This window comes from Cololabis saira, chromosome 10 (genome assembly GCF_033807715.1).
Source record: "Cololabis saira isolate AMF1-May2022 chromosome 10, fColSai1.1, whole genome shotgun sequence".
Classification (NCBI taxonomy): domain Eukaryota; kingdom Metazoa; phylum Chordata; class Actinopteri; order Beloniformes; family Belonidae; genus Cololabis; species Cololabis saira.
Window position 1 is genome coordinate 23,439,865 of NC_084596.1, and position 15,429 is coordinate 23,455,293.

A 15,429-nucleotide genomic window follows, 5' to 3' on the forward strand; every position below is an offset into this window, starting at 1 on the left:
TTTGGTTTATTGTGAATAGCAGGATCCTGTGGGCATTGGGCACTTTATTTTGTGTTTGAATACTTGAATACTACTAAAAGGATCATGTTACTCAGCTCATCTGAGCTTTTACAAGTGTGGATGTGTACTTTAATATGCCTCGAAGTTAATTAAAACAACTTGTGCTGGATTTGATTCGTGACTCATCCTTTTTTTGCATTAAATAACTGAAAGTAACTTTTACTCAAATTACATTTTAAATGAACTACTTTTGTACTTTTACTCGAGTAAATTTTTAGATGAGTACTTTTACTTTTACTTTGAGTAGAATTTAAGCAAAGTAAAGATACTTTTACTCAATTACAATTTTTCAGTACTTTTTCCACCTCTGGTGATGAGGTTACATGATTTTTCTCGGTTTTTAATGAAATTCCCATCTAAAACTCGTGACAATTTCCTTTTTCCAACCAGGTCTCCAATTGGACCAGGGAATGTCCCCTACGTCATGAATTGTGTTTTTGTGTGGGTGGAGAGGAAGACATTTGAACTTTGGAGTCGTGTCTAGCAGCAGAGCCGCGACAGCTGAGCGCAGCAGTGACAGCGCAGACTCCCCTGCTGTCTGTCTGTCTGCTCCAACTTACTCCCATAACACCATGTCTTTCCTCCTAGCCAAGAAAAAGAAGTTCAAATTTAAGATAGATTTTGACTTGGAGGACTTGTCGTCAGTTCCCTTCGTGAACGGAGTTTTATTTTGTAAAGTAAGACTCTTGGATGGAGGCTTTGCCACGGAGTCGTCTCGGTAAGAGTTTCTTCTATTTATAGCGACAACACAACAAGCAAAAACTGAAGAGAAACATTTGACCACTTCAAAGTCAGTATTTGTCTCCTTGCCTGCTAAACATTTGTTATAGCGCTTTTAGTTTGCTGCTTTAAGCCTAAATTATGGTTCTGCGTTAAATCGACGCAGAGCCTACGGCGTAGGGTACGCGGCGACGCGCACCGTACGGTGTGCGTCGCCGCGTACCTTACGGCGTAGGCTCTGCGTTGGTAACGCGGAACCGGTCCACGTAGGCGCGTCATCACCCCAAATCACGCACACATAAATACTTTTATCTTACCTGCCAACAGTTGAAGACTTGCCACCACGGAGGCATTTAAAATCAGTACGTGGAGGTTAATTGTTCTTTGTTGTTTTTTTATAAGGTCCGTCAACGTCGATTCTTTTAATAAAATAACAATAGATTTCCAGTAAGCCTGGTTCACAGGTGATTTCAATCATGTTGCTAAGCAACACGTGCGGGAAGTTTGAAGGGGAGATTTTTTGTATATATAATTTAATATTTAATTATATATTTTTTATATTTATAAAATATATGAGTGTGTGTGTGTGTGTGTGTGTTTACTAGTATTTAGCATGTGTTGTGGCTGTTTTAAGTCACTAACAGCCCAACAATTCCAATATAAAACCTTGTCAATTTGTTTGGGAACTTCCCATATCTGAAAAAGTCATTGAATGAGCATTTGTCACATTTGCAGGAGACTGTTGAGTCACACACTGGAATTAAAGTTGAATTATCCAGCCTCCACATCTTTTTTTTTTAATGTCTGACCAAGTTCACATGTGCTGCTGCATTTGCTACACTTTATGAGTAGTGCGCAAAGCTGTATTGAGGATTTTTATAAGAATTCCAGGACAAACCTATGCAAGCACAGGAAGAGCATATAGCCTCACCCCTGATAAACCGGTTTTAACCCAGAGCTGTGTGTCTACAAGGAGACACTGACAACTATGAAACAAATTTTCCCTGCAGACCAGTCTAAGTTTTTGCTTATACAGTACAGACCAAAAGTTTGGACACACCTTCTCATTCAAACAAATGGGGAAGTGCATCCAAACTTTTGGTCCATACTGTACGTAAAAAAAAAAAACAATATTATAATAAAGCATTTAACTAGGGTTTGTTAATGGATATTATTTAAATATATCTTCAAATGGAACTTAAAATGATAAAGCATAAAGAAGGATATCACCTCAGTTTACTCATTAAATGTGTTCTTTCTTTATTCTTAATGGTCAGGGACACATTTTCCCCTCTAAACATAGATGTGACAGACTTGTCTGTTAATGTCCAGCTTGCCTATTTGCTTTGGTGTCAGAGTTTCTAAATATTATTTTCTTCCAGGGAGCCTGTCCAAGCCCACTGTGTTCGTTGGAAGAAGAGATTTTCTTTCGCGTGTAAGATGAGTGCCAATGCTGGGACAGGTGTGCTAGACCCCTGTGTGTGCAGAGTGTCTGTCCGCAAGGTACAGAATATTTTTACTGCTATCCAGCTGTAGTCCAGTAACAAGCAATGCAAAGTTGCAGTTTTCCACAGCAGACTTCACATTCAATGTCTTGAATGTTTAAGAAAATATTTGCTTGAAAATATTTGCTTGAAATAAATATTAATCCCTCTTTACAAGAGGGATTCATTTTTAATGTTGATGCATCAGTCAAGTGTTGCCTGTAAATGTAAGTCACACTACAAGGGCGTCTGGGTGTTTTTCTTAACATAATGTGTTTATATGGTTAAGTAAATGTGAAATGTATTTTCCTTCACTCTTTGTTTTATCATTTCAGGAACTAAAGGGTGGAAAAACTTTTTCAAAGGTAACACTCCTCCTCTAAAGTCTATAAACTTGTGAACAAAACGGCTTAAGTACAAGAGATCAATTGGAACACTCTTATCAAAGAATGTATGATTTTAGACAGCCAGCCAGCCAGCCAAGGCTTTGATGACGTTTTAGTTGGGCAAGTCTGTTTACTAAAGAGGTTTAATTTTTCCTTTCCGGCTTTGGTTACTGATTGAAAAGTTTGTAACACAAAGCTGGAGTCATATTAAACAATAACTTTGTGGTGAGTGAAATAAATAAGTAAGCTGATTTCTCAACTATTGAATGTCCCATGACTTGCTCAGGCTGTACCTTGCCTCTCACTCTGACAACTGGCATAAGCCACCTATTAAACATATTTTGACTTCCATAAATGTGAATTATTTCCCATACCATAGTCTTATATCTAAAAGAGTTGGTGGCCATGCCTTAACTTTGAGCTTTTGAATGAAGGAACCTGCATAAATAACAATTCACTGCAACCAATATTTAAATGATCAGATGTTGACTACTTATTTATTTAAACTGTTGGATAACTTTCACTCTTTCTAGCTTGGCTTTGCTGACTTGAACCTGTCAGAGTTTGCTGGATCTGGCAGCACTGTACGACGTTGTCTCCTAGAGGGATATGACACGAAAAACACACGACAAGACAACTCAATTCTCAAGGTATCATGTTGAGTCACCTCACAGCTCGACAACTCTCCTGTAATGCTTTGTCAGCCTCTCTCTTGCAAAGTCTTCGTCAGCTTTCGTCAGGAGAAGTTGTATGCCCTCAACTTGGAGACATGTCCAAGCCTGCAATGTTAACTGTGGGAATGAATTACAAATATGCACATTCTACAAGTACTTGTATACTTTGCATACAAGGCGGCTGAAGGCCTCTATAGTGGTCTTGTACACCATACAGGGATATTTGGAGCCTATTGTGTGTCATACAAATATAGTTAGTTGTCAGCATAAAACTGATCATGTCTGTTCTTGTGTGGGTTATAGGTTGTTATCACTACACAACTCATGTCTGGGGACCCTTGCTTTAAAAGGTTTGTGCTCTTCTTGACTTTATTCAACCATTCATTGAAAATAGAACATTAACTCAGTTAAAAAGTAAGGAAATGATTAACTGTTTAGTATCTCTTATTTGGTTTTGGTTGCAATGAATAATGTTGCTCTTATACAAAAGTCTGCCTCTAACCACAAAGGAAATTGTTTCCACATCCTGTCTGTCACCAAATTGAAAGCACTAATTCGGCTGTTATCCCCGCTACTCACACAGTATAAAGTTTCACTTTGAAGCTGAGATATTATCATCTTATCTGAAAACCAGTAACGTGACACTCAGACTTTATTACATCCAAGCTCATTAGTAAGAGTCGGTATGTGCACATCTCAGCAGTAATGGTGCGTTGTTTGTCACAAAGGATATGATGCAACATAAAGAGTCTGTCAGAGCTTGTATCAATTGCAAATAGTAACCTCCCTTTATCACACAGAAGATTTTCCCTTTATTTTTTTTTTCCATTCAAGTGCTGTTTACAGTAACAACAGTCAGGCTGCTACCTAGGAGACATCTAAAGCTTAGTCATTCATCCCACACTGTTACTCATAGTGTGTGGAGCATTTACTGGAGGACACAGTAGAAATATGATTTTCTTTCTTGACAGTGTTGGATCAAGAAATGTATTTATTTTGCACCAACATTAGTATTTTAAGTATCAACTAGTGTGGTTACAACCATAAGTATATCTAGTGTATATGTTATGAGTGTGGATAGAAAATTAAATTTGGTGTAATTTTACTTTTTGACATGGGTGAGAACCATGAAGCATTTGAATTGGGTCTTTTTTCCAGTAACTCTGTGATACATAACGCACTGTTGTACTTCCAAATGTCTTCCTCAGGCCACCATCTACAGCCACAACTGTGGGTATCCCACAAGCTGAGGCATGTCTCCGTGAGGACAGAAAAGGAGGCCACATGTACACACCTCACTCTGTCTCTGGTATGTAAAGAAAAAATTAAGCTTTGGAATTATTTTTTTTGTTTTAACCCATATAGTTTTAATGTGTATGTTTTATGCTTAGTTCTTAACAAGACTAAATATTTTGTGGAGGACAGCCTTAGACAATTTTTTTCTTTTAAGAAAGTATAGCAAAATTTGTGACAAAACATGTTATTTACTGATTTCAGAGATGTCTTTATGTTGTTGTTGTTGTTTTTTTAAAGAGATTCCAAGAAAGTCAGTATCGGTCCCAGAGGAGTTGGTAGCATATGGTCACTCCAGAACATCCAGCTATGCAAGTCAGTTTTCACAAATTTCAGGTGCAAACCCAGTGATGCATATTTATCTTTTCCATTTAAATATACATTTTAAACATGCCTTCTCAAAAAGAACCTTTTATTCTCCTGACCTCTAGGTTATGGTTCAAATCAGTCAAGTTCAACAGATCTGTGTCACAGACGTAGCAGCTCGGGAGGCTCCACCTCAACCGGCATTGGTAGCATTGATCCCAGTGATCCGCCGGGTGAGAAGGAGAGCAGGCCCACTCCGCCAATTTCTGCAACCTGCCATGATTCATGCGAGTCCCCCTCCAATCCCACAAAATTTGTAAGGTAATACTTGCATTTTGTCTTGGACTTTAACGTAATTGATACACACAAGTCTATGTACCTATTTTCTGACTTTCTTACATGGTGAATAAATAAATAAATAAAAGTGAAGTCTCAAAATGCCCCATTTCAATTTGTCACACAAGAAAGATTTTAGACGCATAGCAAGAAATATGGTTCTTCAATTTGACATTGCATAGGTGGTATCGATTATCTTTATCTGCCTCAGTTCTATTCAAGTTCACAGGGGTCTACTGAAGTCTATTCCAGCTGTCTGTGGACAAAATGCAGGGTACACCATGGATACGTCACTAGTCTGCTGCAGGGTCCATCTGCAGGTCTATTTAGAATCACAACTTAGTTTACGATGCATGTTTTTGTAATGTGAGAGGAAACTATGCAGAGAAAACCCACGCAACTGTGAGGAGAACATGCAAACTCCTCAGAGAAAGGCTCTATAAAGGATTTGAACTGGGAACCTTCTAGCTGTGAGGCAACACGGCAAGAATAGTGACCAGAAGGTGACCAAAAAATGTCTTCTCTTTTATTTGTTTCTTCTTATTCCTTTCCACATACATCTAAAGGTTTATTTTTGCACTTTATGTATTAAACACTGGCTTCTTAATAAACAATAGCAGCACTCTGATATTTGGGCAGACGACCTTTGGCTGTAATTACAAAATAATCTTTGCATGTTTCTGTTTTTTTTCTGTTTTACTTTAGACACCCTGTAAAGCAGAATTCAGTGGAGAATCAGCTGAAAAGAGTTGATGCCACCAGGGTGGACGCAGGTGATGTAATAGATAAAATCCTGCAGGGTCAGGATTTCAGCCGTAATTTCTTGGACTCCAGTGCTGAGGGTATGTACACCGAATCCTGGAGTGCAAAGTTGCTTAGCGTCTTGATGACAGGATCAAATTACTTGGATGTTTTGAAATGTCATGTGTCCAAGCACTGCATTTGAATTCTCCCATGTTAAATAATCATTTAATTTTAGAACTCCAGTGACATAAGTATCAGCTTGCGCTTCGCAATGATTATCAGTTTTCTGATTCAAGTATATGTGCTTTTGTATTTGTCGGTACAGAAGAGGGGCTCAGCTTGTTTGTTGGTCCTGGTGGAAGTACAGCCTTGGGAAGCAACAACACGAGGTGGGTGTGATTATGTAACTGGAGGTTGAGTGCCACACACATCTGGCATTAACTGTAAGGGTTGGATGGTTGCAACTATGTTACAGGGAGATTCTGAAATGCAATCATTGCAACAGATACATATTTTTAAGCACATATGCATGTGGGCTTCATATTGAATACCTAATGTAAATGTTCATGAAAAGATCCCTTAGTTTTATGTGATATCAGTTAAAACATAATAATATAACTCAGCCCTATCAGATAACAACCCTCTTTTTCTACCATGTAACACGCTGTGGTATTCTCTTTCAGGGTTGTGACTGGAGCCTTTGAGCAGGTGGTGATCAAGCGGTAGGCTTTAGGAAGCATGTGTCTTACACAAGAGAGGCTCTATTTCTCTGGTGCAAGGCTACACGACTAGGCTGTGGATGTGCCATCAGAACCCATTCCCATCTGACTCCAGGAGATGTTTTTCCTCACGTACAATGTATCCCTGTGTGACCTACACCTTTGGTTGTCCATGACAACTCCCTAGTGTTCAATAAGGGGAACTGAAGGCCACATTATTGAAACATTTTGTAGACTGAGGTAACTGGTTCACAGGCATCTCTTTTTGAACTATGTAAGGATACTGGCCTCCTAATGTATCCATTTTGCTCTTCTCTTTTTACTGACATAAAAATAACACAAGAACTATGTGCTAGTTCGCCAGGAAGAGGAACTGCTTCCTCGTCCTCCTCTTCCTCAGGGTCAGAGAGATGTAGCGCTTTGACCTCCAACCACTGGGAACACTGTCAGAATAGCCACCTGAAGCATCTCGGTGCATTGTGGAATGCATTCCATTGTGCTGTTTCTAATTTTTCTTTTTTTCAAGGTTTTTAAATTCAGTGTAAACATGTATTTGAGGTGAGTCGATTGGTATGAACTACTGTGATGGTTTGACCTATGGGAACAGACCCTGAGGAGCTTGAAGTACAGGAGAAACGTTCGCTGGTGCTTTCCTCCACTGAACTCAAAGTACTGTCTGTAATGCATGTCTGTCCATCCACTCCAGTACAACATACGTTTTGATTCTGTGACTAATAAGAAGCGGATTGGGATGATTATTGTAACTGACAGAAAATTCTAAGATGTTTAAGATGTTTGTTGAAAAATGTTTTAAAGGCATGCGTTTTTTTTTTTTGTTTTTGTTTTTTTTCTTCAAAATTTGAAATAAGTGGAACTCTATGGAGGAGAAGGAGAATCTCAGACAACTAGTTCTCCCCTTTTTATGGGTGGCTCATCCTATAACAAATGAACCCTTCAACCTGGCTGAGAAGGGGGACGGCAGCATTTTAAAACAACACAAAATTATTTTTGTATTGAAAGGCATGAATGTATTTTTAGTTACTATCCTTTTAAATGTGTCAATGTTTAATGTTAACTGAGTAAAAAGTATATCTGCTTTATAAAAATATATATGAAATGATATATTACAAATAAAAATGATATTAAATATATGAATGCAGTGGGGGTTTTTTTATTTGATACTATGGCGCTCCACCTTTTCCTGAACAGCACTGTCTCCACCACAGAGACCTTCAGGTTCCTGGGATCCACAATCTCTCGGGACCTGAAGTGGACCACCCACATTAACTCTGTCAGAAAGAAGCTCAGCAGAGGTTGTACTTCCTGCGTCAGCTCAGGAAATTTAACTTGCCACAGCAGCTGCTGACCACCTTCTACTCTGCCATAATACAGTCTGTTCTCTGCACGTCCATCACTGTCTGGTTCGTATTGGCCACCAAACTAGACAGGCACAGACTGCAACGGACAATTAGGTCAGCAGAGAGGATAATTGGGACTAACCTCCCATCTATTCAGGACCTGTACCGGTCCAGACCAGGAAACGGGCAGGTAGCATCTCTGCAGATCCCTCACACCCAGGACACAGTCTGTTTGAACTCCTCCCCTCTGGACGGCGCTACAGAGCACTGTAGAAACAAATTCCTATGTAATTCCTATAATAGAGCCAAAATGAAAACACAAACGTGAATTAACAAATTAACTGTGGAAAAATTGAAATATTAAGATCTAAACTTCAAACACTACTTTTGTACAAAGGTCAGTTGCCTTTTTTGCTTCAGGTTCTGTGTTGGGGAGACTATAAAAATGAATTCTCCCATAAATTCACCCAATACCTCATATACCCCTCTTCAAAACTAGAATCACTACAAGCATGCTTGGTTTCAAACAATTTTACTGTACAAATATTGAAATATTATGGTGTAAACTTCAAACACTTTACTTTTCTACAAAGGTCAGTCGCCTTTTTTGGTTCAAGTTCTGTGTTGGAGAGACTGTAAAAATGAATTCTTCCATAATTTCACCTAATACCTCATATACCTCTCTTCACAACTACAATCACTACAAGCAAACTGAAATTCAAACAAATTAACTGTAGAAAATTTGAAATATTAAGGTGTAAACTTCAAACATTGTACTTTTCTACAAATGTCAGTCACCTTTTTTGCTTCAGGTTCTGTGTTGCAGAGACTATAAAAATGAATTCTTAGTTTTTACAGTCTGCAACACAGAATATACTCCTCCCCTCTGGACAGCGCTACAGAGCACTGTACGCTAAAACCTCCAGACTCAGAGACAGTTTCTTCCCCCAAGCTGTTGCTCTGATGAACTCTCAACACTCTTAGAGTCTCAGAGAAATTATTCACTGTGCTATAACAATAACACTATTAACAGTAATTATAATAACATTATCATATGCTGTAACAATGCACCTTCCAATAATAATCATGTCTGCCTCATTCTGCTGCACCTTTCACTTTAAAAAAATTGTATATATGTTATTTAGAGCCGTCATTACCATGTCTACCTCATACTGCATCACCTTTCAGTTTTTTAATTGTATATATGTTAATAAGTATCAATGTTTTTTATTTACTGTTTGCTATTTTCTTAATCTGGGTACAGTGAGCGAAATAACCGGAGTCAAATTCCTTGTCGGGCACGTTCAAACCAATAAAGCTGATTCTGATTCTGATTCTGATTGTCGCCACTAACCTCGCGAGAACGTGATTGTGTGAAGTCCGGCATAAAGGAAGGTGAAAGTCCTTTGAGTGTCGTGTCTGATATGAATGGATGTCTGAGGAAAACTTGAAAAAATTCTGGGAGCTGACTGAGTGGCAGGTCATGAGATGAATATACATACTTATACATAAACATACAGGTTTGATAGATGTTCACATTGAAGACAGATAACAAATGTAATTTTCTAAAAAGAAGAATAGAAGATTCTGTTTTTTTGGCAAAAGTAACCATTCTCAAAAATTTCTTTTGGGCTAGCAGGATCTTATTGAGTAAAGTAGGACATGTAGCTGCCCATACAGAATTACAATACACAATATATAGATAAATTAAGCTATAATAACAAGTTAAAATACATGATTGATTCACCAGTGATTGCAGTCTACTCAAAATAGCGATTGACCTCATAGTTGTTTTACAGACAAGTTCAGTATGGCACTTCCGTGTTTCATCAACTATGACACCTAAGAATTTATTATTAAATTGTTTTTATTAGTTTTTTCAATAAAGCAAAAACATACATACAAACAAGACTACAGATGGACAATACAGTAAAACCCTTGAAATCCATTAAAAATAAAAATAAAATAAAAGGTACTAGACGACAGACAGACAATAAAAATAAAATAAAAATAAAAAATAATATTTTCATGTTGCGTTGCGCTTAAGCAGATCTACATTTGTCATACCGAATTGGTTAAATTTACGAGAATGGTAACTCACACTTGAGCCCCTTCAGCCTGGAATTTGTAACTGAAATAATCCAGAAACGGCTGCCAAACTTTATAAAACTTCTGGATTGAGCCCCTGGTGGAATATTTGATCCTCTCCAATTTTAGGTGAGCCATTACGTCACCGACCCATCTTCGATGCGACGGGGGAACCGCTGATTTCCAGTTGAACAGAATTAGGCGTCGGGCCAACAGGGAGGAGAAAGCTATAGCATCAGATTGGGGGACAGATACTGTTATTTCACCAGGGACCACTCCAAACACAGCAACAAAGGGGCAAGGGCTGATCTCCCTGCTACAGATGTAGGAGAAGGTCTCAAAAACGGAACACCAGAATTGTGATAATGATGGACATGACCAGAACATATGGTTGAGAGTGGCTGGAGCCTGGTGGCATCTGTAACAATTTGGATCCACATCTGGGTAAATTTCGGCCAATCTACTTTTGGAGAAATGTAGTCTATGGAGCACTTTGAATTGAAGCAGCCCGTGCCTGATACAAACAGAGGATGAATGAATTCGTTTAATTGCCAATTGCCAAGAATCGTCCGGAATCTCAATCCCCATATCCTCACTCCACGACTCCCTGATACGATCCAGAGATGGGGATGCCATCTCCTGAATCTCACTATAAAGCATGCTCACCAGCCCTTTTTGATGCGGGTCTAGCTCCAACCACTCATCAAGCCAACCATCAGCATGGAGTAGGGGAAATGTAGCAACATATTTCTTAACAAAATCCCGTGCTTGTAAGTACCTGAAAAAATGTGAGCGAGGAATGTCATATTCCTCTATCAGTTGATCAAAGGACATAAATGACCCATCTTTAAACATATCCCTCACCCGCTTTAACCCCTTCCTAGCCCATAATTGGAACGCCGTGTCCATAAGTGAAGGTGGGAAAAGGGCATTAGATATTAACGGAAGACAAGATAGAGCTTCCCTATATCTGAAGTGCGTCCTAAACTGCGCCCAGATACGGAGTGAGCCACTCACTAAAGGGTTATTCGTGCGGCGTTTTTTACTGAGTGGAAGTGGAGCACAGATCAGAGAAGACAACGACACAGGATGAGCGGAGTGTTGTTCCATGTCAACCCATACCATCCTCCCACCCCCATATGATGCAGCCATCCAATATGTCAGTTTATGAATGTTTGCCGCCCAGTAGTATTGTAGAAAATTTGGTAGTGCTAAACCCCCATCCTCCTTCCGTCTCTCTAAGAATGACCTTCTAATACGCGGTGTGGTCTTATTCCAAATAAAGGTTGAGATGTATTTGTCTAGCTCTTTGAAAAAGGATTTTGGTATGAAAACGGGCACAGTTTGAAATAAAAATAGGAACCTAGGCATAATTGTCATCTTGACTGAGTTAACCCTGCCGGCCAACGACAGGGGTAACGTCGACCAACGCGCCAGGTCCTGTTTAGCCTTTTGCAGGGCTGGCTTAAAGTTCGATTTAAACAGGTCTCCATATTTCCGAGTCACATTCACCCCAAGGTATGTGAAAGAGTCAGAGACTACCTTTAGTGGAAATGACCCGAGTGACAACTTCTGAGCCAGCTCATTGGCAGGAAACAATAAGCTCTTTGGGAGGTTAATTTTGTAGCCTGAGAATCTGCCAAATTTGGAGATAATATCTAACGCCTTTGGGATGGAAACAAAAGGGTCAGACAGATACAAGATCAGGTCATCTGCATAGAGTGATAATTTATGTACTTGGCCGCCCCTAGTAATACCAGCAAGATCCTCATCAGCCCTCAGGGCAACTGCCAATGGCTCAATGGCGAGGTCGAACAACAGGGGGCTCAGTCCACAACCTTGTCTGGTGCCTCTACCTATCTGAAAGTAGTTGGAAATCAACTTATTAGTGCAAACCGAGGCCTGTGGTGAAGCGTACAAGACTCTGATCCATGATAGAAAAATGGGGCCAAACCCGAACCTCTCCAGGGCCGTGAAAAGAAATTTGTATTCAATTCTATCAAAGGCCTTGTGGGCATCGAGCGACAATAAAACCTCCGCTGTGGGCGGGGCATCAGGAGAGTAGATAATATTGAACAACCTACGCACATTACCAAAGAGCTGGCGCTCTAAAATAAAACCCGTTTGGTCCGGATGTACCACAGTATGGATAACTGACTCAAGCCTGCTAGCCAGAGCCCTGGTTAAAATCTTATAGTCGCAGCAGAGTAAACTGACAGGGCGGTACGATTCACACCTCAGAGGATCTTTCCCTTTTTTAAGGAGCACTGAAATTGTGGCCTGGGTCATTGTGGGCGGGAGTGACTCTCTTTCCAATGCCTCTACATATACACATTTCAGAATAGGAATAAGTTTGGAAGCAAATGTTTTATAAAACTCCGCTGGGAAGCCGTCTGGCCCGGGAGCCTTACCTCCCTTCATTTTTTTGATGGCGCGATCAATTTCAGCCACCGTCAAAGGCCGATCAAGGTCAGACTTATCCTGGTCGCTTAGGGTCTGTAACTCTAAATTGTCAAAAAACTGAGACATTTCTGCGTCCTCACACCCCTCAGAGCTGTAGAGGTCCTCATAGAACTTTTTGAATTGATTGTTTATGGATTTTTGGTCTGTAGTTATTCCCTCTGAAGTGTCAATCTCGGCAATAAGTCCAGCCTCTGTAGACTGTCTCAACTGGTGACACAGCAATTTACTGGCTCGTTCGCCATGTTCGTAAAACTCCTGGCGGGATCTAAGGTGAAGCTCCTCCACTGCCCCAGAAGATAAAATATCAAACTCCGTTTGTAGTGTAACTCTCTCCTTATATAAGTCTGTGGATGGTGAGGTTGAATGCCTATTATCAAGGTCCTTTAACAGGGATGTCAGTTCGTGAAGACGTGCTGCCCGTCTCTTGTTCAAACCAGAATTAAAGGCGATTATCTGACCCCGTAGATATGCTTTCATCGATTCCCAAAAAATAGAGTGGCTTATGTCTGGATGTTTGTTTGTTTCTGTAAAAAAGTCAATTTGAGAGTTGATAAAGTCAACAAACTCTTCATTTGATAATAGACGTGAATTTAGTCGCCATACTCGTTGCGGGCGTATGTTATTTGGAAAGCCCAGCGTCATAGTGACTGGACCATGGTCTGAAATAACAATGCTCTCACATTCACTTGACTTTAGAAAAGGGAGAAGCCTCTTATCCAACAGAAGATAATCGATCCTGCCGTAGGACTGATGAGCTGCGGAGAAGAAGCTATATTGTCTAGACCCTGGATGTTTATACCTCCACACATCAATCACTCCATATGTCTGAAGGAAAGCATTAATCGTCTCCGCCGATTTGCTCATTGCACCAGGGGTCGCACTGGATCTATCCAATAAGGGACTCAACACCGTATTCAAATCTCCCCCCAGTATCAAATTATGGCTATACATGTCTGGAAGCAAGGAAAACAGGTCGCTGAAGAATTTGGCGTTGTCCCAATTGGGGGCATACACACATGCCAGTATTACTGGTACATTAAACAGGTGTCCCTGTACAATAATGTAGCGGCCATCACTGCCCGATATTACCTTTGATTCTCTAAACTGCACATCTCTGTGAATAAGGATCGCCGTACCCCGGAACTTGGCGTCAAACTTGGAGTGGAATACTTGGGAGACACCTAAGAATTTAATAGAAGAAACTCAAGTTAATTCAACATTGTCTATAAATATTTTGGCCTCTTCTTTATTGTATCTTTTATTTTTATTACAAAATATCATTAAAGGGGACCTATTATGAAAAACTGGTTTTTCTCTTGCTTTAACATATATAAAGTGGTCTCCCCTCAGCCTGCCAACTCAGAGAAGGAGGAAAGCAACCAAATTCTGCAATGTCTGTACAGCCGCCCGGATGAGCCATCCAGTGTCATGTGGCTTCTATGAGCCGTTCAGATTCTGCGTCCGTCGTTACGTAACCAAAATGCAAACCACGCCCACAACTATAAAACCGCATAACTGCATGTGAGCGTCCGACTATCGCATCGTACTGCATGACATCGGACGCTCTCTGTCCATCTCCTTCCAGCCAGCTGCCACTTTATTGAGGTTTTTGTAGTGAAATGAGGAGGTATCATAGAGATAACTTCTCATTTCAACTACAGCGCTTTCAACCGGCTTTCAACGCGAGCGACAGGAAGAGAATAGAAGCAGGGCGTCCGACAAATGTTCAGCTCAAAACGGCGCGCTGCGTCGCGCAGCGCAGCGCTGCGGCCAGTTAGGACAGTCCAATAGAAAATAAAGTAATGGAATTGATTTTGTTGCTGACGCTCGCATCGCATGCAGTTATAACACGGTGTAACTCCGCCGGCCTGAGCTTCCGCCATTTTTTCGTAGCGGTGTATCGCGTCAATCAGACAGCCAATCAGCACAGCGCCTCATTATCATAGCCTCCCCGCCCACTCAGAATCCCTCATAGAGAATGAGGTTAGAGAATGGGAAGATAAAGACATGGTTTAAAGGCTGAATTTCTAATTTATTTAGCAAAAACAATCAAAGGCTTGTTTGCTTGCGATTCAAGGCCTGTTTAAAATAGGGATTAGATGCCATAATAGGTCCCCTTTAAATTAGATTTGGATGTATTAAGAGAGAGTTTATTCATCTGAAACCATTTAAATTGATGATTGCTCTTCATTTATGAAATACAGTAGTTTCCCGGCCAAAATGGGCAGAGGTGTCAAGTAACGACGTACAAATACTTTGCTACCTTACTTAAGTAGAAATTTTGGTTATCTATACTTCACTGGAGTAATTATTTTTCAGACAACTTTTTACTTTTACTCGTTATATTTTCACGCAATTATCTGTACTTTTTACTCCTTACATTTTAAAAACAGCCTTGTTACTCTATTTCATTTCAACCTTAAAAAAATAACTATCCAGTTAAATTGCGCCATCCAGATAGAGTGAATTTGGTTGTGGTTGTTTCAGATGTTCTTGTCCAGTTTTGTTCTTGCATCCGTTGCCCTCAGATTCCTGCAACTAAACTTGGATGTGATTCCAATGAAGGTTAGGATAAATGATAACATGCCTCTGAAGTTTGACTTTTTACACCATTACAATACTTATAGGCAACTAGTCATCATATCTTCTGCTCTCTGAAACACATGTTAATGCTCAATAGTACACACATATGGTTCTTTAATATATTTGCATTATACTAAGATGCATTCATTTTCAATAGCTTTTGTCCTTAATGGCTTTTTCCTCCCTTACATTACTTTTACTTTTATACTTTAAGT

General features: G+C 39.9%; 1 protein-coding gene across 2 annotated transcripts; it reads left to right on the forward strand.

Moving 5' to 3' along the window:
• The first annotated feature begins 539 nt into the window (after positions 1–539).
• LOC133452652 (EEIG family member 2-like) lies at positions 540–7,873 on the forward strand. Of its 2 annotated transcripts, none has more exons than XM_061732142.1 (11): positions 540–778; positions 2,163–2,283; positions 2,600–2,629; positions 3,184–3,300; positions 3,628–3,674; positions 4,533–4,633; positions 4,858–4,953; positions 5,049–5,244; positions 5,965–6,101; positions 6,329–6,392; positions 6,687–7,873. In XM_061732142.1, the coding sequence occupies exons 1-11, from the start codon at positions 633–635 to the stop codon at positions 6,727–6,729; spliced, it is 1,098 nt and encodes a 365-aa protein (XP_061588126.1). In that variant the 5' UTR covers positions 540–632; the 3' UTR covers positions 6,730–7,873. The 2 variants fall into 2 exon arrangements, with proteins under 2 accessions (XP_061588126.1, XP_061588127.1); XM_061732143.1 differs by having other exon boundaries at positions 4,858–4,932.
• The last annotated feature ends 7,556 nt before the right edge of the window (positions 7,874–15,429 follow it).

Bases quoted from the DNA above. Each gene is read 5' to 3' on its own strand.
- LOC133452652 (XM_061732142.1), top strand. From the start codon at position 633: ATGTCTTTCCTCCTAGCCAAGAAAAAGAAGTTCAAATTTAAGATAGAT. The intron at 2,284-2,599 runs GTACAGAATATT...TTATCATTTCAG, and splicing joins GCAGAGTGTCTGTCCGCAAG to GAACTAAAGGGTGGAAAAAC. The intron at 5,245-5,964 runs GTAATACTTGCA...GTTTTACTTTAG, and splicing joins AATCCCACAAAATTTGTAAG to ACACCCTGTAAAGCAGAATT.